General features: G+C 43.6%; 1 protein-coding gene across 3 annotated transcripts in view; it reads left to right on the top strand.

Moving 5' to 3' along the window:
* Positions 1–26,263, top strand: part of DSCAM (DS cell adhesion molecule) — a gene marked incomplete at both ends in the record, with an annotated part of 734,316 nt that overhangs the window by 415,345 nt on the left and 292,708 nt on the right. For all 3 annotated transcript variants that reach the window (XM_080695506.1, XM_080695507.1, XM_080695508.1), the window contains 3 exons: positions 727–1,002; positions 17,762–18,058; positions 18,794–19,069. In XM_080695506.1, the coding sequence (XP_080551632.1) occupies positions 727–1,002; positions 17,762–18,058; positions 18,794–19,069 (849 nt within the window). The remainder of the gene's footprint in view (positions 1–726; positions 1,003–17,761; positions 18,059–18,793; positions 19,070–26,263) is intronic.

Raw genomic sequence — 26,263 nt, forward strand, 5'->3', positions numbered from 1 at the left:
CTGAGATTGGAGGATCATGGTTCCCGGTCAGCCTCAGCTACTTAGTGAGGTCTTCCGCAACTTAGTGGGACCCTGTTTCAAAATAAAGAATAAAAAACAGGGCAGGGGGTGTAACTTGGAGGTCAAATGCCCCTGAGTTCCATCCTCAGACCTCCCCCCTGAAAAAATAAACAAAGCAAAACAAAAAAAAAACCAGAAGAATTCAAAGATTGGAGTTTTGTCCATGTCCAAATCAGCCTTTTCTTAAAAGAAAAACTACTTGGAGTCACACATCCGAAGATCAACCTGTTTGGGGCAGCTGTATGCTTTTGGCCCTGGTTAAGCACATGCAGAATTCAGCTGAGTAATGTGTGTATTCAGATGTACTAGGGAGAGCCATCAGTGCAAGCTCAAGACAGGGCCAAAAGGATTGATAGAGGCAAATACATGTGACCCTTTGAGCAGCTAACACATTGCATGAGTTATCAGCAGGGCGCAGATTCAGCACCCTCACACATACTCAATGAGAATGCAGGTTTACTGGCATTATTTCATTTGTTATATACAGAATAAAGAGACAGAAAGCCCAAAGGTTCTTCCTAAATGAAATGGTGTGCCATGAGACAGTGCAACAGCGTGCGGTTGGGCGCGATGATACACTGGCTGTGTATCAAAAGTCTTGTATGCTTTTGAAGTGCAATCCAGTGATGTCTCTACCTTCCTCTTCTCTCTTGCCTAATTCTCCAGAGCCACTGAAAGCTACCATCAGCCCGAGGAAGGTTAAAAGCAGCGTGGGGAGCCAGGTGTCCTTGTCCTGCAGTGTGACAGGGACGGAGGACCAGGAACTCTCCTGGTACAGGAATGGTGAGGTCCTCAACCCGGGCAAAAACGTGAGGATCACAGGGATCAACCGCGAGAACCTCGTCATGGACCACATGGTCAGAAGCGACGGCGGCGCCTACCAGTGCTTCGTGCGCCGGGACAAGCTGTCCGCTCAGGACTATGTGCAAGTGATCCTCGAAGGTCAGTGGGCTGCTCAGCAGGGGGACCTGGCAAGGGACCGGCCAGAGCACTCAGGAAGGAGGATACAGGGGGGCCCAGCTCACTCTGTGGAGTGTTTGGTCTTCCTCCATCTCACAGTGCTACCCTCACTTTCCACCCAAACTCAGACAAATCAGAGAGGCCATTCTGTCGAGAATGGAAGTGCCTTACGTTAGAAGTAGCATGAGCTCAAGAAATATAAATATTGCCTACTTGTGTTAAAGTTGCTTGTCAAGATATAAACCTCAGAAGCTTGAGACTAGCAATTTTGCTGAGCATCTGTTACCCTCCAGGCCTGGGTTCTCAGGGTGCCTTGCTCATGGAGCTGTTTTATGCATGGTAGGATATTTAGAAGCATCTCTGGCCTCTACTCACTAGATGACAACAGTGCCCTCTTCCTCAAGTTGTGGCCTTTAACAGTGGCTTGCTTCTGAGCCAGGCACGGTGGCACATACCTGTAATTTTAGTACTTGGGAGGCTGAGGCAGGAGGATGTCAGGTTCGAGGACAGCTCCAGCAAGTAGTGAGACTCTCGCCACCTAGTGACGCTGTTTTGAAACAAAAAATAAAAAAAGGGCTGGCTGGGGGTGTATCGTAAATGTGTAATCCTTCTGGGTTCGAGCCTCAGTACCCACTCAACACACACAAATGAAAACGTTCCCTGACATTTCCAGTGTCTCCTGAGGAGGTAGGGGGAACAGGGAAGGGACTAACCCACAGTAGAGAAGGAACTCTTTAGAGACAACATGTAGAGAAAATGTCAGCATAGTGCGGCAGGGTGAAAGTATCACATGATTGGTATGGTTGTCTCTAATCAGGTCTAGCCATCCGCAGATGGGGACAGGATTTGGGGAGGATTGCTTTGTGGCTAATCATAGACATTCACAAGGTTTTTCTGTCTGCTTTTCCTGACTGGCTACTGCTTCTGCACACTTACATCTGAGCTTACCAGTCAGGGGAACAATCTGTGTCACATCACACTTAAGCAAGACAAATTTTTATCACTAGGTGATTGAACTAGCTTCTCTCTGTGTGTTTGTATATCTTTTGGAAATTGTGTCATTATATCCTATTTAAAATCCACATGTTATCAGTCAATTTAAAGAATGACATAATTTTTATATAGCCCAAAGGGAGAATGAATAAGACCCATTCATATGTGAAAGTGAGTTTAAATATGTCTTGATGCTAAGAAAGTACTTCTGTTATTGCTTTTTTTAACCTCGGCTAATGTTTAAGAGGCCGCAGGCTTAGGGATGAGATTCCTATTCTGATTCCACGTGACATGTTATAGCAGGCGGTGAGGTTTTCAACATGGAGGCGAAATTAGCAGAAGGCAGGACACTTGTCTTAAATGCCTGGCTCTGCGTTCCACATGATAATTATGTACAGAAATTGATCAATTTGCACAGGGCCGGGTCGCTAATGACAGTGTACTCCAGGCCTCACGGACTCTCTATTTTTAGATTCTTTGTAGGGAAAGGAGAGATTACCTGTCTCGGCCTAGTTACCTTGGCAACCATCTCCTGTGACTAAGAGAACCTAAAGAGCATATTGATAATCCATAATGATGCTGAAAGGGTTCAGGTTATCAGAGAGTGACAGCGAGAAAGATTTCAAAGACTCTCCAGTCTCAATGGGAAAATAAGACCGGCTTTCATCTCCAGAAAAGCCTGTCACTTGAACAAAAAGAAGGGGCAGGGGCCACACGGAGCACATGCACCGGAACTGTGTGTCACACGTCAGCTCCCATTCAGGATGGGAGGCTGCGTTTTATTCTTCTCTCTTCTGAGAGACGACAGTACTAATGTAGCCAAAGACAACAGAAATGGAATGAGGAATACGTATCTAGTACCTGCTAGAAAATCATCTCGCCAGTATCCTTCAAGGACTCTCCCCATGACCCCCACTGAAATAACTGTGGGATTTATTAACCTAAAGTGACATTATCAAGTCTCACAGTGCTATGGATGATATGTGACCAGGACATGATGGAAAATCTGACAGTATTTCCCATGAGTCTGAGACTGGAAAATATTATTATTATTAATAATAATAATAATAATAACAACAACAACAACAATAACAACAACAACAACTACTACTACTACTACTTTTCCATTGGTAAGTGAAATTTGAAAAAAGAAAAAACACAGAGTTGAGTTCTGGAAGAAACTAGAAGAAGAGCAAAAGGTTCAGGGAGAGAGGAGAATTATGGGATGCTCTCAAAACACCTCCTCACTGAAGAGCCAGGCAAGAAGAAGAGCAGTAGGGAGTCCACAACTCTTCAAGTAGACCTCCTTGGAAAACGTTGTCGACAGCTGAACTGCAGATGCATGGCCTCTTTGTGTGTGTATGTGTTGGGGGCATCCAAGTGTAAAATGAAAAAAATCTAGATGTATTAAAAATAAACAAAAGCTCAATACTACAACCAGTTGATAAAATACAAATGCAAGTACCAGTAGTAGACCTAGAGAGGGCCCAAATGTCAGAAGTAGACAAGGACTTTGATGCTACTTAAAACATGTTCAATAACCCAAAGAAAAATATGGGTATAATTAGGGAATATATGAGAAAGAGAAGCAGAGAAATAGAAACAATAAAAAGAAACCAACAAGAAGTTAAAAAATTGTTGTGTTTGCTTTGGCGAATCACTAGAGAAGGAAAAAATAGGTTAAAGGACTTGAAGATAGAGCACGTTCTGGTTAGAATGGAAATCGCCAAGAATATAAACAATAAGTGCTGGTGTGGATATGAAGAAAGGGATGGGTATACTCTGTCGGTGGATTATAAATCAGTGCAGTCACCATGGATATCAGCATGGAGATTCCTCAGAAGACTGAGCATTAAACATTCTACGATCCACCTAGACCACTCTTTGGGGCCTTTCCAAAAGAATTGAAGTCAGAACACTTTAGCGTTCCCTAGAACCACACGTAAAAAGAGAATACTATAGTGCTACATGCATAATCATGTTTATAGTAGCACAATTATGAAATCAACCTAGGCATCCATCAACAGATGAATGGATACAGCAAATGTTGTCTGTGCAAACGATGAAATTTTATTCAGCCACAAAGAAGAACAAAATTATGTCATTTTCAGAAAGATGGATGGGTCTGGAGAACATCATGCTAGTTAAGATCAGCCAAGCTCAGAAAATTAAAGGCCAGGTGTTCCCTTTCATATTTTAAAGTTATAAAAGAAAAAATGGGAAATCAAGGGGACTTCATGAAAATGGGGAGAGGGACCAGTAGAATCATGAAATGGGATTGGGAGAGGGAGGAGGGGAGGAAAAGTGAGATTTGAGGAAGGAAACAGATCAAATAAAGCTCTATGCATCTATAAATGCCTATGAACATATCCTTATCATGCACAGGAAGAGGGGAGAGGGTGGTATGGGAAGGAAAACACATCAATGATGTGTGCGTAAGTGACTGCTATCTATGAAGCTCACTATGGTGTATAATTACAATGTACCAATAAAGGATCAATAGAAACATACTGATGACAACAAGGAATAATGAAAGAAAGAGAGGGGGAGCAAGGAAGGAAGTGAAGAAGGAAGAAAAGAAGGAAGGCAGGTCACCACCTCTGAAGCAGAGAGACAGAGGACCTCCAGCACTAATCAGCACCTGTGGGACAAGATAACCTCGTCAGATGGCTTGACATGGATACTGGTAGAGACCCAGGAAAGCAAGAGACGGAAATAGGGAAGAAAAAAATATTTGAATAAATACTGACCATGATTGTCTTAAATGTATAAAGTTGCAAAACCCAGAAACTCAGAAAACCACATGAATAAATACAAAGGCAGTACACATGAGGGCACATTAAAGTCACAAATCTGAAAGCAGAGAGAGAAAGAGACAGACAGACAGACAAGCAGACAGACAGACACCTTGAGCAAGGGAAATACGACACAGAGGGAATCCAGAGCTGACATTATCTTCTCATCCCATACCTTGGAGGGAAAAAAATGGGTCAATACCTTTACATTTTTTAAAAGAAAAAAATTGCCAATCTAGACTGCTATAGAAAAAGTCTTTAAAATTAAGGCAAAAATATATCTTCAATAAAAAAAGGATGAAATAATGTAATTTCAATAGACTTGCACATTAAGAAATGACAAATAAAGCCAGGTGTGGTGGCACCTACCTGTAATCCCAGTACTTGGGAGGCTGAGACAGGAGCATCATAGATTTGAGGCCAGCCTCAGTAGTTTAGGAGGACCCTCAGCAATTTAGTGAGACCCTGCTTAAAAATCAAGAATAAAAGAGGCTGAAATTGTAGAATACCCCTGGGTTCTTTCCCCAGTAGCAAGAAAAAAACAAGAAACGGCAAATGAGGCGATGTGGAGAGAAGGAAATGTCATGCGATAGGAACTCAGATCTATGGGAATAAAGAACAGAGAACAGAGGACTGAGCATGCAGAAAAACGTTGCTCTGGTTTTTTGTTTTTGGTTTTTTTTTTGTTTTTTTTTTTTTTTTTGCAGTACTGGGGATGGAACCCAGGAGCATTCTACCTCTGAGCTACAGCCCCAGCCCTATTTTTTATTCTTTATTTTGAAACAGGGTCTCACTGAGTTGCAGAGGGCCTCACTAAGTAGCGGAGGCTGTCCGTGAACCATTATCCTCCTGTCTCAGCCTCCCGAATGCTGGGATGACAAGCGTGCGTCACCACGCCTGGCTAACACTGCTCATTTTAAAGCAAAAATTAAAATAAAATAGAATTATCACACTCTTAATAGAGTTTGTAACAATTAGATATACTGATAGGTGGAAGATTCTTGAATTTAACAGAGAGTACTAGAATTTTAACTTTTGACAATGTGGTTAAAGCATGCACATACATAGACCTCTACGTGCACCCACACATCTATGTTTCAGTTGGAACTTATCTTCCGTATGCAAGATTAGCAAGATATTAAAAGCATTGATTCATGTAAGTCACTATATTATTAGGATAAAGGAAAATCAATCATCTTTATATATCTCAAAAATCACTTGATAAAATTTAACATCTTTTCAGAATAAAGATTCTCAACAACCCGGAATTGTGGGGCATTTCCTTGACCTAATCAGTGGTATCTACAGCCACCTACAGCTGAGACCATTCTTCATGGTTAACACCTCGAATACTTCTCATTGGAGATGGAGGCTGAGATGAGGGACCTTCTGCTCATAGCTTCTACTCAACACCATGCCAGAAGTCCTGGTCAGCCGTGAATAGGACATGATATGTATAAATTCCAGAAAGAAACATTTTCAGCTCTCTTTAATGACAGGCATTCTTGCTTACACAGTAAATCTCAACAAAACTATAAAGCAATTCCTATCACAGTGGGGGAACAGTATACATCTTTCCATTTCATTTCTATATCACAGGACAAACAATTGAAAAATGGTGTTTGGAAACTCCCATTTATAATAGCATGTAAGACACGTAGGGATAAATTTCACACTATTGTTAAGACTCAGCAAGTTATAAAACATGGCTAGTATAAAATAAAGATGACCTAAGATACGCTAACTTTCTTTTCTTTTTTTATTTATGTCTTTAATTTTTATTGGTGCATTATATTCATACATCATATTGGGGTAAAAAAAAAACTTGTGTGTACAGATATGTACACATCACTGATTTAACCCCTACCCAATTCCCACCCCATTACCTCCCCGTCCCTCCCTCCCTTGCTTGGCTTAGTGCTTGAATTCGATATGTTTAAGTACATTGTGTGTTTTAGAGATTTTCCTCTTCCCTCCTCCTTTCTCCTCCTTTAGGTTGTCTTGTTTGCTCCTCCATAGGATTTCCTTTTTTTATCTAATGTTCCTACTATGACCCATTTCTCTCTAACTCTCACATATTAGGGAAAACATCTGATTTCTTATTTTTTGTGACTGACTAATCTCACTTAGCATAATGTCCTCCAGTTCCATCCATTTCCCTGAAAATGATGTAATTGAGTTTTTTTAATGGCTGAGTAAAATTCCATTGTGTACATATCCCACAGTTTTGTAATCCATTCATCTGTTGATGAACATCTTGGCTGGTTCCTTAGTTTGGCTATGGTGAATTGTGCAGCTATGAACATAGATACACATGCATTCGTTTGGTAGTTTGGTTTCTTTTCTTTTGGGTAGATACCCAGAAGTGGTATTGCTGGATCAAATGGTAGATTTGTTCCCATTCTTCTGAGGATTCTCCATATTGTTTTCCAAAGTGGTTGCACTAATTTGCAATCCTACCAAGAATGTCTTAGAGTTTGAATTCTCCACATCCTCACCAGGATCTATTGTTGTTTGTGTTTTGAATGATTGCCGTTCTAGTTGGAGTTAGGTGAAATCTCAGGGTAGTTTAGATTTGCATCTCTCTGATTGCCAGTAATGTTGAGCATTTTTCATGCATTTATTGGCCATTTGAATTTCCTCTTTTGTGAAGTGTCTATTTAGTTCATTTGCCCATTTTTGTTATTGGATGTTTTGTTTTTTTAGTGTTGAGTTTCTTGAGTTCTCTGTATATTCTAGATATTAGTCCTCTATCGGAGGTGTAGGTGGCAAAAATCTTCTCCCATTCTGTTGGCTCTCGATTGAGGTTCTTGACAGTTTCCTTTGCTGAACAGAAGCTCTTCAGTTTTATGCAATCCCACGTATTTGATTCACCTTTTAATTTGTTGTGCCTTTGGGGTCTTGTTGAGAAAGTGTTTATCTGTGCCTATGTGTTGCAGTGTTGGACCTATGCCCTCTTCAAGGAGCTTCAAGGTCTCTGGTTTGATTTCCAAGTCTTTGATCCATCTTGAGTTGACTTTTGTGCAGAGTGAGAAAGTGGGATTAATTTCCAATTTTCTGCATATGGTTAACCAGTTTTGCCAGCACCATTTGTTGAAGAGGCTATCTTTTTTCCAGTGTATGTTTTTGGCCCCTTTGTCAAAAATTTATTGGCTGAAAGTGTGTGAGCTTGTTTCTGGGTCTTCTATTCTGCTCCATTGGTCTATGTATCTGTTTTTGTGGCAGTATCATGCTGTTTTTATTACAAGGCTTTGTAGTATAATTTAAAGTCAGGTATTGTAATTCTTCTTGAATGGTTTTTGTTGCTGAGAACTACATTGGCTATTCTGGGCTTTTTGTTATTCCAGATAAATTTAAGGACTGATTTTTCTATGTGAGGAATGATCTTGGTAGTTTAATGGGCATTGCATTAAATCTGTAGATCACTTTTGGAAGGATGGCCATTTTAATGATATTTATTCTGCCAATCCATGAACATGGAAGGTCTTTCCATCTTCTAAGATCTTCTTCGATTTCTTTTTTCAGTGTTTTATAATTTTCTTTGTACAGATCTTGTACCTCCTTGGTCAAATTTATTCCTAAGTATTTTATTTTTTTGTGGGAGATCCTGAGTGGAAGCATTTTCTTAATTTCTTTTTCAGTGGATTTATGGTTCGTGTACAGGAACGCTTCTGATTTTTTAAGATTGATTTTGTTTCCAGATACTTTGCTGAATTTGTTAATCAGCTCTATAAGCCGTTGGGTTTTCTTAAGTTAAGCATTCTTTCTAACATAATCTATAAAATCCCAATCAAATCTCTAAAATTTTCATGTGTATGTCTTTTTTTATTTTTTATTTTAAAATAGGGTTTAAGTTTCTGAGCGTCTCTCTAAACTGCTGAAGCTGACCTCAAACTGTGATCTTCCTGTCTCAGCTTCTCAAGTACTGGGATTTCAGTCATCTGCCAGCACTCTCAGCTTCTCCAAAAATTTCTAGGACATAAAAGACACTAAATGTTAAAGACAAAGATAAAAAACTCATTAAGCCGGGTGTGATGGCCCACACTTGTAATCCCAGTACTTGAGAGGCTGAGACAGGAGGATCCAGTTCATGGCCAGCCTCAGCTACTTAGCGAAGTCCTCTGCAACTTAGTTAGACCCTGCTTCAAAATAAAAAATAAAAAATTGGGCAAGTGGTATAGCTCACAGGTAGAATGCCCCTGGGTTCAATCTCCAGCACCTCAAAAATAAAAGAGTAGAAAAAACTAACATTAAGAAAGTAAAAAGTTAACCATGAACTGGGGAAAAATATACACACACATACAAACATATATGCTAGTTCTATATATATGCCTAATAAGCATTCTGTATAATATGTAGAGAATATATTACAAATATATCTAATCAATATGAGTTATATGATATATATGTACATATATATATTTATATATACTTGCGTTACATATACATAAAACTCCTACAGTTTGATAACAAAAAGGCAAAGAGTATAATACTAAAATGAGAAAGAGACTGATCAGAAGCCTTACTAAAAGAAATATATGAATAGTCCACAAGTACATAAAAAACTAGCATTGTGGCGGGCGGGGCACGCCTAATGGGGCCCGGGTCGCGGGACTCTGGGCCCCTGCCGAACTGCGCGTAGCACGCCAGACCCCTGGAGAAACCGGACCCAGTAAGACGCTGGGTTCTGGGCGGGGGTCGCGGGCTGGGCACGCCAGATGGGGCCCGGGTCGCGGGACTCTGGGCCCCAGGCAGAACTGCGAGTAGCACGCCAGATCCCTGGAGAAACCAGGCCCAGTAAGACGCTGGGTTCTGGGCAGGGGTCGCGCGCGGCGCACAAAAGCCGGGGCCTGGGTCGCGGGACCCTGGGCCCCGGGCCGAACTGCGTGTAGCACGCCAGACCCCTGGAGAAACCAGGCCCAGTAAGACGCTGGGTTCTGGGCGGGGGTCGCGGGCGGGGCACGCCTAATGGGGCCCGGGTCGCGGGACTCTGGGCCCCTGCCGAACTGCGCGTAGCACGCCAGACCCCTGGAGAAACCAGACCCAGTAAGACGCTGGGTTCTGGGCGGGGGTCGCGGGCTGGGCACGCCAGATGGGGCCCGGGTCGCGGGACTCTGGGCCCCTGCCGAACTGCGCGTAGCACGCCAGACCCCTGGAGAAACCAGACCCAGTAAGACGCTGGGTTCTGGGCAGGGGTCGCGGGCTGGGCACGCCAGATGGGGCCCGGGTCGCGGGACTCTGGGCCCCAGGCCGAACTGCGAGTAGCACGCCAGACCCCTGGAGAAACAAGGCCCAGTAAGACGCTGGGTTCTGGGCGGGGGTCGAGCACAGGGCACGCCAGCTGGGGCCCGGATCGCGGGACTCTGGGTCCCGGCCGAACTGCGAGTAGCACGCCAGACCCCTGGAGAAACCGGGCCCAGAACAGAAAAAGATAAAGAAAAATATCGGAGAGGTGGTAAGAAAGCCGTTATGGATGCCAGGACACTGGAGATGCAGACAAAACTTATCTAAATGCACTGGAACTTATGGAAAAATTCGCCGTGAAAGAGGACTGCTATTTCTCTATATTGTTAAGAATCTCAGACATCACATATAAGGAGAGAGTTTAGCGGAGACCAAGGAGAAATGCGGTGTTGAAAGAGTTCTTCGCGATGGTGGTAGAGACTTGTATTCAGGAGAAGCAGAAACCGGATCTTACCAACTTTATTTTTTTGGAGAAATTACACCAAATGTCGAATGCTACCATCACGCATGCTTAGGAACACTGGACAACATTCAGAGTGGAAAAAGAGCCTGGGAAGGATTTGAAACGGTGGAGGCAGTGGCAATGCCAGTGGCCAATATTCGGGGGAGGCAGAGATCTGATACATTACAACTGGAACCTTTGAAATACTAACCACAGAGACAGTGATCGGAACCTGCTGAGGGGTTAGGCGGGCGCCGGGGCCAGTGGCCGACATCGGAGCTTGCTGTGAGGCAGGGCCACTACTGAGGCCTCCGTGGCCGGGATTGGAACCTGCAGAGGGGTTAGACCGATGCTGGGGCCAGCGAGGCCGGCATTGGAGCCTGCCATGATGCAAGGCTTGTGCTAGGGCCTCCGAGGTCGGGTCCGGAACTTGCTGAGGGGTTAGGCCGGTGCTGGGGTCAGCGAGGCCGGCATCGGAGCCTGCCGTGAGGCAAGGCCAGTGTTGGGGCCCCCAAGGACGGGACCGGAGCCTGCTGAGGGGTTAGGCCGGTGCTGGGGCCAGCGAGCCTGGCATCAGAGCCTGCCATGAGGCAAGGCCGGTACTTGGGCCTCCGAGGCCAGGATAAGAGCCTGCCGAGGGGTTAGGCCGGTGCTGGGGCCTCCGAGGCCAGGATAAGAGCCTGCTGAGGGGTTAGGCCGGTGCTGGGGCCAGCGAGGCCGGCATCGGAGCCTGCCTTGAGGCAAGGCCGGTACTGGGGCCTCCGAGGCCAGGACAAGAGCCTGCCGAGGGGTTAGGCCGGTGCTGGGGCCAGCGAGGCCGGCATCGGAGTCTGCCTTGAGGCATGACCAGTGCTGGGGCCTCCGAGGCCGGGATCGGAGCCTGCCGAGGGGTTAGGCCGCTGCTGGGGCCAGCGAGGCCGGCATCGGAGCCTGCCTTGAGGCAAGGCCGGTACTGGGGCCTCTGAGGCCGGGATCGAAGCCTGCCGAGGGGTTAGGCCGCTGCTGGGGCCAGTGAGGCCGGCATCGGAGCCTGCCATGAGGCAAGGCCGGTACTGGGGCCTCCGAGGCCAGGATAAGAGCCTGCTGAGGGGTTAGGCCGGTGCTGGGGCCAGCGAGGCCGGCATCGGAGCCTGCCTTGAGGCAAGGCCGGTACTGGGGCCTTGAGGCCAGGATAAGAGCCTGCCGAGGGGTTAGGCCGGTGCTGGGGCCAGCGAGGCCGGCATCGGAGCCTGCTGTGAGGCAAGGCCGGTACTGGGGCCTCCGAGGCCAGGATAAGAGCCTGCTGAGGGGTTAGGCCGGTGCTGGGGCCAACGAGGCCGGCAGCGGAGCCTGCCGTTAGGCATGACCAGTGCTGGGGCCTCCGAGGCCGGGATCGGAGCATGCCGAGGGGTTAGGCCGGTGCTGGGGCCAGCGAGGCCGGCATCGGAGCCTGCCGTGAGGCAAGGCTGGTACTGGGGCCTCCGAGGCCAGGATAAGAGCCTGCCAAGGGGCTAGGCCGGTGCTGGGGCCAGCGAGGCCGGCATCGGAGCCTGCCTTGAGACATGACCAGTGCTGGGGCCTCCGAGGCTGGGATTGGAGCCTGCCGAGGGGTTAGGCCGCTGCTGGGGCCAGCGAGGCCGGCATCGGAGCCTGCCGTGAGGCAAGGCCGGTACTGGGGCCTCCGAGGCCAGGATAAGAGCCTGCTGAGGGGTTAGGCCAGTGCTGGGGCCAGCGAGGCCGGCATCGGAGCCTGCCTTGAGGCATGACCAGTGCTGGGGCCTCCGAGGCCGGGATCGGAGCCTGCCGAGGGGTTAGGCCGGTGCTGGGGCCAGCGAGGCCGGCATCGGAGCCTGCCGTGAGGCAAGGCCGGTACTGGGGCCTCCGAGGCCAGGATAAGAGCCTGCTGAGGGGTTAGGCCGGTGCTGGGGCCAGCGAGGCCGGCATCGGAGCCTGCCTTGAGGCAAGGCCGGTACTGGGGCCTCAAGGCCAGGATAAGAGCCTGCCGAGGGGTTAGGCCGGTGCTGGGGCCAGTGAGGCCGGCATCGGAGCCTGCCGTGAGGCAAGGCCGGTACTGGGGCCTCCGAGGCCAGGATAAGAGCTTGCCGAGGGGTTAGGCCGGTGCTGGGGCCAACGAGGCCGGCAGCGGAGCCTGCCGTGAGGCATGACCAGTCCTGGGGCCTCCGAGGCCGGGATAGGAGCATGCCGAGGGGTTAGGCCAGTGCTGGGGCCAGCGAGACCGGCATCGGAGCCTGCCGTGAGGCAAGGCCGGTACTGTGGCCTCCGAGGCCAGGATAAGAGCCTGCCAAGGGGCTAGGCCGGTGCTGGGGCCAGCAAGGCCGGCATCGGAGCCTGCCTTGAGGCATGACCAGTGCTGGGGCCTCCGAGGCCGGGATCGGAGCCTGCCGAGGGGTTAGGCCGCTGCTGGGGCCAGCGAGGCCGGCATCGGAGCCTGCCTTGAGGCAAGGCCGGTACTGGGGCCTCCGAGGCCAGGATAAGAGCCTGCCGAGGGGTTAGGCCGGCGCTGGGGCCAGCGAGGCCGGCATCGGAGCCTGCCGTGAGGCAAGGCCGGTACTGGGGCCTCTGAGGCCAGGATAAGAGCCTGTCAAGGGGTTAGGCCGGTGCTGGGGCCAGTGAGGCCGGCATCGGAGCCTGCCGTGAGGCATTACCAGTGTTGGGGCCTCCGAGGCCGGGATTGGAATCCTGCCAAGGGGTTAGACCGGTGCAGGGGCCAATGGCCAGCATCGGAGCCTGGCGTGAGGCAAGTTCACTCCTGCGGCCTCCAAGGTCGGGACCAAAGCCAGCTTAGGGGTTTGACCGGTTCAGGGGCCAGCGAGACCAGAACTGGGTCCTCCCATGAGGCAAGGCCGCTGCGTGAGCCAGCGAGGTCCGGATCAGTCCACTGAGTAGCCAGGCCACTACTGGGACCATCAAGAGTGGGATTGGTACTTGCAACACAGCATGCACAGAGAAATATCGCAGAAAATATAAATCAGACGCTTCTCTTAATCAGCAATAACTAGGAGGAAAAGGGCAACAGGAAGAGGTTGAGCTATAGAAAGGGCCCTATAGTGAAGCAACTAATGTGATCAATCAGAGGGTATGTAATACTGGAGGACGGAGCCTCTTTAAAATGCAGGAGGTACATAAACAAATGTATCAAGGTAAATCACCAAAGAAGTGTGGGATGGAGGGAGGGGGAGGGAATGGGACGGGGGCTGGAGGAGGGCTAATTGGATGATGTGTGCTTGTATATCCTCTCAAGTCTTGTACTCCAATGTGATTGATATATGACTACAATGCACCAATTTAAAAAATAAATTAATTAAAAAAAATAAATATTGGCAAGAAAAAAAAAATAAAGTGAAACGTAACAAAAAAAAAAAAAAAAAAACTAGCATTGTTTCCATGGCATTTTTAAAAAAGTAAAACGCTCATACACCTGTATGTGAACATGCGGAAATACTAAACAAACTCAGATTTGTAACGAGGTACAAAGTTATCCTTCAAAAATATCAAAGTCAAGAAAAAGAAAATACTTGATGCAATCCCACATATTGATTTGCCTTTAAGTTTCTTGTGCTTTGGGGGTCTTGTTGAGAAAGTGTTTATCTGTGCCTATGTGTTTCAGTGTTGGATCTATGCCCTCTTTAAGGAGCCTCAAGGTCTCTGGTCTAATTTCCAAGTCTTTGATCCATCTTGAATTGACTCTTGTGCAGGGTGAGAAAGTGGGATCTATTTCCATTTTTCTGCATATGGTTAACCAGCTTTGCCAACACCATTTGTTGAACAGGCTAACTTTTTTCCAGTGTATGGTTTTGGCCCCTTTGTCAAATATCAATTGGCTTTAAGTGTGTAGATTTGTTTCTGAGTCTTCTATTCTGCTCCATTGTTCTAGGTATCTGTTTTTGTGCCAGTACAATGCTATTTTATTACAATGGCTTTGTAGTATAGTTTAAGTTGGGTATTGTGATTCTTCCTGCATGAGAACTACTTTGGCTATTCTGGGCTTTTTGTTGTTCCAAATGAACTTAAGGACTGATTTTATCTAGAATATACAGAGATCTCAAGAAACTCAGCACTAAGAAAACAAATAATGCAATAAAAAATGGGCAAGTGAATTAAATAGAAACTTCACAAAGGAAGAAAATCAAATGGCCAATAAATGCATGAAAAAATGCTCAACTTCATTGGCAATCAGAGAGATACAAATCAAAACTACCCTGAAATGTCACCTAACTCTAACTAGAATGGCAATCTTCCAAAACACAAACAATAAATGCTGGCAAGGATATGGAGAAGTGGGAACTCTATAACATTGTTGGTGGATTTCAAATTAGTGCAACCACTTTGGAAAACAGTATGGAGGATACTCAGAGGAATGGGAACGAACTTATCATTTGATCCAGCAATATCACTTCCGCGTATCTACCCAAAAGAAAGGAAACCAAACTACCAAACTAATGCGTGGGTATCTGTATTCATAGTTGCACAATTCACCACAGCCAAACTATGAAACCAGCCAAGATGTCTATCAACAGATGAATGGATTAGAAAACCGTGGAATATGTACACGATAGAATTTTACTCAGCCATAAAGAAAAACACAATTACATCATTTACAGGGAAATGAGTGAAACTAGAGGACATTATGCTAAGTGAGATTAGTCACAAAAATAAGAAATCAGATGCTCTTTCCTAATATGCAAAGCCTAGGGAGAAAATGGGTCATAGGAGGAACTCTAGATGAAGGAGGAGATCCTATAGAGGAGCAAATAAGGTGACCTAGCTGAGGGGATGGGAGGGGGAAGAGGGAAACTGTCTAAAGCACATGATGTACTTAAACACATCAAAGTCAATCACTAAGCCAAGCATGGGAAGGAGGGATGGGGAGAGAATGGGGTGGGGATCAGGTGAGGGCTAATTGGATGATGTGTACATGTGTGTCTCCACAAGTCTTTTATCCCATTAAGATGGATGACTACAGTGCACCAATAAAACATTAGAAAAGAAGTGAAAGAAGGTTCAAGATTCAAGGAAATGAAAGAGGCATATCGAGTACAACATGGGATCTGACTAGACTAGGAGATACAGCAGCCAGAGTGTTCTCTCAGCCCAGAATTTCAACAGGGAACATGCATTAGGTGATGGAGCTGTTCTGAAGTCACAGCCCCTGGTTTTATTAACTGCTCTTCGTTATGATGGGATATGTGTGTGTATAAAAAGCAGCACTCTTACATTTATTTGTAGCTTGTGAATAAGCAAAATGGGCACGTGCTGTTGGGACAGAGCTGGACGGGATTGATCCAAAGAAACCTGAGGAAACAGGGGGATGTGTAGGTCTGGATCCTTTTGGTCATTTAGATATTTAACAAACATACGCAGATGCACAATAAAATGTACACAGGTGTATATGTTAAACAAAACTCACCTATACATTCAAGGTCTGTACATCACACTATAGGTATCTATCTCTCTATCTTTCTCTCTCACACACACATATACACAAATATAACTTAAGGACTCTTCTAAGCAGACAAAAACACTAAAATTTTCAGTTCTCTTTGTAAAATAAAAAATCAGTTCAGAGAAATTTACAACTAAACATATCCTACAAAAAACCTGGAATTATGAGAACAAATAAAATAGCCTCCTTGCTCAGGACGTCAGTGACTGGTTATATACAAAGACTGACAGTCACACTGTCTAACTTCTTTGTTAAGCAACTGCAGAGCACCAGGAGGCCGGTCTCAGAGCAGTAGAGGCAAACCCATAGCTGGCGCTTTCTTTCAGAGCCTCGTGCCTGCACGCGAGGCAAGAGCTGTACGCCTGACTCACATCCCCAGCCCTTCTAATTCAGTCAAAGATAAGTCTAGCTAGACTGCACAGGCTGGCCTCAAACTTGGAATCCTGCCTCAGCTTCCTGAGTAGCCATGGTTACAGATGCGGGCCATTATGCCCAGCTCCATTCTTCATCTCTGATAGTCAAAGAAAACTGTTGGCAGACACAGCGATGAGGCAGGAGTGGATGTGGGAAAAGGTGCCTTTGAGGACATCCTCCTGGTCCTGAGATACGAGCTGCATGAGCATGTGGGGTTTCAGGGCCTGGGCATGCAGCCAGGAGAGAGGTTGCAACACACACAGTGCCCCCAGCATCACAGGGCCCTGACAGCATCCAGTGGCCCCAGAGCAGCCCTTGAGGTCTTGGGGTGGTGAGTGATGGTTTGGAACTTATAACAGTTATCTTTCTCTGATGGAATTATAAACAATCCTCAATGTAATTTTTCTCCCTTTCTGTTATGTATCTATACATTTCATTTTTGCAGCTATACATCAGCTATACATATATATATAAAACTTTAATGATAAATATTAAAAACTACATAATCCATTAATCACTGCCTTTCACTATGAGACCTGCCTCTTAACCGAGCACAAGGTGTTTTTTTTTTTTTTAAAAAAAAAAAGATTTAAACCAGCCAGGTTCATTTCATTACGTCTCAGAAATCCTATTGGGTGTAATCTCAGTTATGTCAAAATCATCCACTTAGGCCAAGCAAAGCAGTGGTCCGTGTTGATTTGTTCATTTGAGGCTTGAAGTCAATGGGTAAGGCTCTCTTCTTTTGTTTTTTATACTTTTTTTTTTTTTTTTGGTCGTACTGGGGATGGAATGCAGGAGCTTTCTACCTCCGGGCTATACTCCCAAACCTATTTTATATTTTATTTGGAACCAGGGTCTCACTAAGTTGCTGAGAGCCTCACTAAGTAGCTGAGGCTGGCTTCGAACCTGTGCGATCCTCCTGTCTCAGTCTCCCACATGCGGGGATGACAAGCGTGCGCCACCACGCCCAGTGGTTTTTATACTTTTTATTTAATGTGCATGTGTCTCTTTTGTCATTTAATGGAACACATATAAAGAAAAGAAGCATCGTATGCTTACCACATAATAATCAGAAAGTAGACCAGATGTGCGACAGAAAGACAAAAGAATATGAAAACTTGGTCTTTGTTAAGCATATTAGAAATTTCTACAGACACTAAGATCAAGATTCAGTTTGCCTGAGACAGTTCCCACTCACATTTCTTCTCTCAGCATATTTTAGCAATTTCTATTTCACCTTCAAAATTTTTCCAGGCTGCATAACAAATTATACAAACACCCTGCTCACAATACTTTTGGGGTCACGTTTTCCAAGGGCAGTCATCACCTCCTGAGCACTAAGCACGCACACCCCACAGTCCTTTAACTACCTGTATGCGCCACTTCCTTCCATAATTTGTTTTCCTGCAGATGGAACTCCCAAAATTATTTCTGCCTTTAGTGAGAAAGTGGTGAGCCCCGCGGAGCCCGTGTCCCTCATGTGCAATGTGAAGGGGACCCCTTTGCCTACCATCACCTGGACTCTGGATGACGACCCCATCCTCAAGGGCGCCGGCCACCGCATCAGCCAGATGATCACGTCCGAGGGGAACGTGGTCAGCTACCTGAACATCTCCAGCTCTCAGGTCCGCGACGGGGGCGTCTACCGCTGCACTGCCAACAACTCGGCCGGCGTCGTCCTCTACCAGGCTCGAATAAACGTAAGAGGTGCTTGTCAAATCAACTCCTCAAAAAACACACATGACTCATTGTAGCAAAGGAGGTTTCTGCATGCTCTGAGCTGAGTCCTGCGATGCCAGCCGGAGTGGCCGTGGCTTTCATCCGCTGCCCTCTCCTGCTACTCGGGAACGGCACTGGGGGGGGGGTCAATGTGGGAAGTGGCATTTGGGTTTCCTTAGTCAGCTTGTCCTCTCCCTTTCCTCCTAGAACTGTCCACTCCGCCTTTCTTTTCCTGGTCTATGCCCTGCATGCACTTTTCTTTCTCTTTTCTTCCTGTTTGATCTCATTCATGGTAAGCTTCTGTGTACACGATGTCTAACTCACAACCATAGTATGACCCAGCTGTAGATTCCATATTCATTATGTACTTTATGGAGCGAGTTACATGATCACTAGCTTCCAGTGTCTTTACAAAGCAAAAAGAGCATGATTGCGCAGTGTAGACTAGTCACTTTGCATTGGTTAAATGGACTTTTACCTTGTAATTTAAAATATTCTAGTATAAGTAGCTGGTAATGAAAATATTTAACATTCATTCAATTCATTTGAAAGTCATAAGAGATAAAAAAATTTATAGAAATGCCAAATGCCTAAAATTATTTTTAGCCAAAATCGAGCTTATGTGAAAATAAATCTGTCTATAACTCAAGGGAAAAAGTACCCATTTCCTCACACAAGATGTACCCTTAAATTATTTTCAAGAGTTTCTTTGTATCTCTCCAGGGCCTGCAAGCATTCGACCAATGAAAAATATCACAGCAATAGCAGGACGGGACACGTACATTCACTGTCGTGTGATTGGCTATCCATATTACTCCATCAAATGGTACAAGAACTCTAATCTGCTTCCTTTTAACCACCGCCAGGTGGCATTTGAGAGCAATGGAACTCTAAAGCTCTCCGATGTGCAAAAAGAAGTGGATGAGGGCGAATATACCTGCAATGTGTTGGTTCAGCCCCAGCTCTCCACCAGCCAGAGCGTCCATGTGACGGTGAAAGGTAACCCAGCCCCTCCCTGCCCCACCAGCTCCTAGCCTGGCCTGACTTGGCCACCAGCCAGCCACTACGAGTGGGGCCACTGGACATGTGGGTCTTGGGTAGGGGAACTTGAGGCTGAGTGACAGTCACGGCTGTGTTGGATCTTCTGCTCCTGTATTCTCAGAGCACCTGGAGTAAGCCGCATTTTCTCTCCCTGGAAATCTATGGTGTGAATTTTCCAGAGGATGTGTGTTGCTCACATTACTATAGAAGACAGAAGTGCATCATTGGCTTGGTTATCTAGTTGTCTGTCTGTCAGAGCATTTAAAAGGATGTATCTTTCTTTACCTAAAGATGGCTAAAAGGGAGTTCTTTTAGAACCCATCTAAAGAGTTTTTGTAGGGAACAAGACCTTTAGACCAAGTTCTCACTTAAGGGAGAGAAGCGGCTTAACAACCTGTGGTTCATTGAAGAACCCCACACAGTCTTCCTGAAAAGCCTTTTGCACATCTTAGCATGGAATGTCAGGGACTCTACGTGTTAGGATGATCTTTAGAGAGTCTGCAGCTCAGTTCCTATCTCCTCAGCAATGATACCATGACACATCCAAGGAGACATAGCTCTCAGTTACCCTTGTGATAACCATTTTGTCTCTTCCCCAAGTCACTTTCCCCAGCTGAATAGGTGGTGAAAGTGTTCCATCTATGTGAATACTCTACATGAGATACACCATGAAGGTAGCTCTAATAGTTCTAAAGTTGTTATAATTTCCCAAAATTTATAAACAGTCTCCTGCCATGTCTGCCAAAGCTATGCAAAATGCCTTCCCAGGTGCCAACCATTGTCTTTTCATACCCTTGTGGCAGATTTGCATTGGCTTCCCATGGTTGTCCCAGCCTTCTTTTTCCAAAAGCCATTTTAGGACTATCTACAAGCACACATACACATGCAAAGATTATATATATATCCATATATATATATTTACACATACATATATACATATACATATATAACTTTGTATTATTCATTATAAAAATGTTATATATGTGTGTATATATTATATATATATATTAGATATATCCCCATTTGAATACTTTTTAATCTTTCTTAAATTACCATATATATTAAGTTACTCAAATAATTCTATATTAATCAGTAAGCCAGACTTGTAATAATGGCATAAAATTTTATGGTGGGACTATGTTTATTTCTTTAACCATCACAGATGGAACATCTGCTCCATGCTGTCCACCAGCTCTGAGCACTGAGGCGTAGAGTGGCAGTGAAGATGGACGAGGCCCTTTCCCCTCCTGGAGCTTTCCTTTCATCTAAAAGAGACAAAGAGCAAACAAATAAACCAGAAGACACCCTATCGTAGTCAGTACCATTCAGAAAATTAAAACAAGATGAGTTGCAATGAAGAGTCAGAAGCCACGTCAATGAATGTTTTGCACCAAGCTCTTGTAATTCATCACTCTAACATGACCTCAGAGGAGTGTTTTGCCCACATGATTCTGTAACATGATAGGCTAATCATTTGAAACTTTTAGGCTCACTGAGTTATGAACACAAGTCATCATACTATATCAAGCTATCACATTTGTTACTACACCATGATTTCATTAGAAAGATCATCAAATAGTAATAATTGATCATGCTCTTGGTAGAAGATATGAATGTTCTAAAATTCCATTTTGTGCTTGCAAATTTGAATTTTATTACTTGCCAAAAACATGGTCAACTGGGATCCAAGGAGTGAAAAGTTCATTTTTCTCTCTTTCAGGAAAATCTGCCCAAAACATAGTAACTGTGTAACTATGAATTTTAGGTAGCCATTCTTTGAAGGAAAAAACAATACAGTGGTATGCACGGAGAAGGTAGCTAATAGGCATGCAGTTCAAACAGGTGCACAACACTTTGCTTCCAAACAGTCTTCTTTGGCCACAGTAAGCAGAGTACTTCTCAAACTCTTTCTGTTTTATTCCATAGAACATTAAAAATAGCATGAACTCAAAGGTCAAGATGTTATAAAATTACTTTTTGTATTGTTTCAAGTCTCTTTAAGAGAAACTGACTTAAACCAAAAACATAACAAAAACTACTCCAAGTCTGCTATGGTAGACAATGCAATGATGACTGATACGTTTTGGTGCCGTGGACAGGATTCATGCTCGGACCCAACAGTGTCACCTGTGATCACCTTTCTTATTCCCATGGTGAAAATATCCACACAGCTGGAGAGGCAAGTGGCATTTCAGCATTATAATAAAAATTATTTTCATCTTGCAAACCCCCTACCATAGTCTCAGGGATCCCCAGAGATCTGCAGACTATATCTTGCAAATATCTAATCTGGTACTAAACATGTAGTTGATTTATAGTGCTTCAGCATTCATGTGTATGATGTGTTAAAGGAACTTCTTTATGTATTGACCTTTCTTTGCTTTTAAGATTCTCTCAAGAAAAGTTACCAGACATGTGTTATTAGATAAGATATATGTTATTAGATATAGATGCTTTAATGGGAATTTTTAGAACACATAAATTCAAACAAAAGCCATTTGAATCATTGACATTTATTCTTAAAATGTCCCAGAGTAGCATAAATCAATGTATTCTTCTGGATTCCTTTAAGTGACACAAACATATTAAGACTAGGCCAGAAATAAGAATTTATTTGGTTTTGTAACCAGTATATCTATAATTTTAAACAATTTTTTAAAGATTCTCTTCTTTTTAGCATACATTATTTTGTATAGAATTGTCAGTTCCTCTGAAAAAACTTTCAGAGGAACAAAGGAGAATGTTCAGCCCTCACTGCAGTTACTTGGTAGGAGTGGCTGGTGGTAAGCAGGCAGTGGTTGGATATATTAGTGAGGAGTCTCACAGCTATAATCTAAAGACCTTACCATGTAACTTAGAGGAGAGAAGATTTATTTATTTACTCATAGTTTTCTTAGAAGTTCCAGGTTCAGTCCATGTGAGGCCTGGGATTGTAGATCTCAGGACATGGGGGCAGGAACCAGATAGAAAGTGCAAGACTTCTCTCTTCCCATCATGGATGTCAAGGAGGAGAAACCATATGCAATCCTCAAGGACACAGGCCCAGGGACCCATCTTCTTCAGCAATACCCTACCACCCAGATAAATCTATTATAACTATATTGACTCTGAATATTAATAGATGAGTTTTATAGTTTTTAATTTATATCTAATTATATTTGGGACACTGGGTTTATAGTATTTAACAAGGGGTCAAGAAAGGCTTCTAAAAAGTGAGATCTGCTTAGAGATGCAGAAGGTGAGAGATGGTGAGAAAATATCTAAAGAACATTCTAGAACAACAATGTTCAGTATGCTCTGCAAACTGGGGGAGGCCCAGAGGCCAGGCTGGCTGCAGAATCTGAACAAAAGGGACATTGCCAGCCAATGAGGAAGAAGTTCCAGGGTCATTTTACACAGGGTCTAGTTGACCAGGACTTGTGTTCTGAGGAACAGGGCTTTTCTGAGTCAGACTGGAGCTATATCAGATGATTTGAAGTGGAGAATTCACAGGACCTTTATATTTTTGAAAGGATGCAGCTGTTCTGAGAATGTCTGAAGGAGAAGAGGGGCTTGCAGGGTGCTAGCCAGGTGAGAGAGTGTGGTGAACCAGAACAGCACAGTGCAGGTGGGGAGATGATGGGTTCCTTGTTTCTGGATATTTTTTTGAAATGCTGTTCAAGAAGAGTTCCTAATGGATCAGATTCGCATGTGTAAGAGCCAAAGGTAACAAGGATAATATCAAGATTCAGACTTGACTAGTGGAAAGAAGGGGGCCTCCTCTGTGGAGTAAGCCTAAGAAGCAGCTGGAACAATTTGGGTGTCTAGTGGCTGATGAGTTGAGTACTCACTAGGCAAACAAGTGAACACTGTGGAGAGGAAAATGGACTCTCCAAAAATGTGGGTCCTATATCTGCAGATTTAGCCAACTGCTTGTTGAAAATATGTGAAACAGTTCCAGAAAGTTCCCCAAACAAAACATGACTTCATCCCTCAAATGGACAAGTGCGACCTCCGCCACTTTCAGATCCTAGGTTTTTCTCTGGCACTCATCTGAGCATTGTTCAGCTTTTATGTCCTTCATTCTATGTGGTTAGACCTGCAGTGGCTGCAGCTTTATTGAACTTACTTATTCCTTTCCATTGTTCCTTCAACAATACAGTATGACCACTGTTCACATAACATTTGCATTTATTTGATACTATAAATACTCTGGAGATGAACTACATTATATGGGGGAGGGTATGTAGATCATATGCAAATGTTAACCCATTTTATATTAGGAACCTGGGAACCTGGCACCTGTCTTCCATGGATATCAAGGAACGACTGTGTATAAAAGGGGAATTATGAATCTAGTCTTCAGACTAGGAGACATCAAATGATAATTTGTGACACCATGTGTATTGGTCAGGGTTTACTAGAGTAACAGAACTCACAGAACATGTGTATGGTAAAAAGGGATTAATCAAATCAGCATATAGTCCCAAAGCACCATAGTTCCAAGTTTCCTACTGCATGCCAAGAGTCTGAGGAACCAGCAGTTGGTCGAATGTTCCAAGAACTGGAGTCTCAGAATTGGAGCTATCACTAATTCAGTCCCAGTCCAAGAATGGAAAGGCTGGCAACTCTCCAGGAAAATGGTGGTGAGGGTCCAGTTTGAAGAGCTGAAGGCCCATATCTCAGATAAGAGCAGAGACATTTTTTTTAAGAAGAACCAAACATGTCTTCACATAGCTTTTTTTTTATATTCTTTTTATTGGTACATTATAGTCTCACATCATAGTATAAACCCTGTTGGTACTGACATACACCATGCACACAGTGCTTGGTGCTCCCACTCTGCTGCTTCCCCACCCCCCCCCTTCTTACACAGAGTACTGAGATTGGCATTGGTATTTTCACTTATGTGCAGATAGCCAATGGTAGTAATTTCTCCAATCAACCTAACTCTTCCATTCCCCTTTCCTTAGAACATCACCCTGGCCCCACTGAGAATTCTCCTCCATTTTCTGAAGTCCATCTGGTATTCCCGTTACTCCCTAGATTCCACATATTACAGGAAACATATGGCTCTTCACTCTCTGTGACTGGCTAATCTTAACATAATGTTCTCCAAGTCTTTCCATTTTCTTACAAATTACATAATTTTGTTCTTTATGACTGAGTAGTATTATACTGGGTGACTATCCCATAATTTTGTAATCCATTCATCTGTTGATGGACACTTAAGTTGGTTTCATAATCTGGTTATTGTGAATTGTGCTGCTATGAACATGGGTATGCATATTTTACTATAGCTCTATGGTTTAAACCCTTTTGGAAAGATACCCAAGAGCGATGTAGATGGATTATATAGTAGATTCATTTTCAGTTTTTGAGGAATCTGCATAGTGGCCAAATGAATTTTAAATCCCACCAATAATGTAGAAGGGTCTCAATTTCTTCCATCCTCGCCAACATTTATTATTATTATTATTTATTTTTTTTGTGTGTGTCTTACAAAAGAAATTGGATGGGAGATGCCTGATTCTATGCTTCCTATCCTCTGATGGCTTTCTGGAGCAGTCATCTTGGGCCATAAGGCAATGCACAAGAAAAGTCAACTTGGTTTTGCTGAACCAACTCTGGAACCACTCATACCAGGCTTCTTCTCAAGAATTGTGTTCAGAGGATATGTGTCCTTACTATTCTTTTTACTTGATGTTTCTTTTTTGAATAATGTGCTTTTATTTGGTATATGATAGTCTCCTATCATAATATAAATCATATTGACAATGGCATACGTACACACAGCACTTAATGGGAACCCCCTTCCCATTTACCCTCTTCCCAATACAGAGAACTGGGATTGACATTGCCATATTCACATAGGTACACATAGCTGATGGAAATATTTCTATTAGTGAACCTTAGTCTTCCTCCTCCCCTTCCCTTAGACCTCCTCCCTGGCTCCACTGAAGTTTCTCCTCATTATCTGTAGTCCCTCTTATTTTATTTTATTTTATTTTATTTTATTTTATTTTATTTTATTGGTGCACTGTATTCATACATCATAGTGGGATACAAACTTTTGTAGACATACATGCACACATCGTCCAGTCAGCCCCCACCCGAACCCCACCCCATTCTCTCCCCATCCCTCCCTCCCATGCTTGGCTTAGTGGTTGACATCTAGTATTATAGCAGTTTATCCAAAATTAAAAATGATAATCTCACGTAACAGTTTCATTTGTCTGATACCAAGCTTTTGATGACTTAAAGATAACATTTCAATATTTCTTTTTACTTTCTTTCTTACCAGAGAATTTTTTTTCTATTTTTTTAGGTGAAACTATCATATATTTATATATTTATTTTTCAGAAAAAAAAATCTATCCTAATATGGAATATGGACTCTAGATACCCAAAATGATCTTGAAAAAGAACAAAAAGAACAAAGCTAGAAGATATATATTTTCTGATTTCAAACCATATAAAGCTACAATAATTGAAACAGTGTAGTACTGTTCTAAAGGCAGATATATAAACCATTGGAGTTAAATAAAAGCCTAGAGTTAAATTCTTCCCTATATTGTCAAGTTATTTTTGACAAGGTTTCCATGAACATTTGGTGGTGGAAATAATAATCTTTTAACTAAATATTGTTGAAAAGTAATAATTACATGGAAAAGAATAAAATTGGACCCTTACCTAATCCCATATACAAATATTAACTCAAAATAGATAAAAGACCTAAATATAAATCTTAAGACTATAAAATTTTAGGAGAAAATCTGGGTCATAAAACCTCACAACACTGAAATTGGCAGTGATTTCTTAGATATGATTTCAATGGCACAGGCAACAGAAGAGTATACAAACTCCATAAAAAATAAAAAAAAATTGTATATCCAAAGACAATGTAAACAGAGTTAACAGTTACTAATAGAATGGGATAAAATATTTCCAAATGCTATATCTGAAGGTATATTAATATTCCAACTAGACATCCTAAAAATTAACAACAATAAAGGCAAACAATACCATTTAGAGATAGGTAAGAGACTAACATAAATAATGAATCTCCACAGATAACCAATCTTAGTTGTCTGTTGGATGGAAACTCTTGTTTCTCTGGTTCTGGTGTGTGTTACCTATTTCTTCTTTGTAGTTAATCTCTTTGAGTATTTT

This window comes from Muscardinus avellanarius (genome assembly GCF_963383645.1).
Source record: "Muscardinus avellanarius genome assembly, chromosome: 5".
Taxonomy (NCBI): Eukaryota; Metazoa; Chordata; class Mammalia; order Rodentia; family Gliridae; genus Muscardinus; species Muscardinus avellanarius.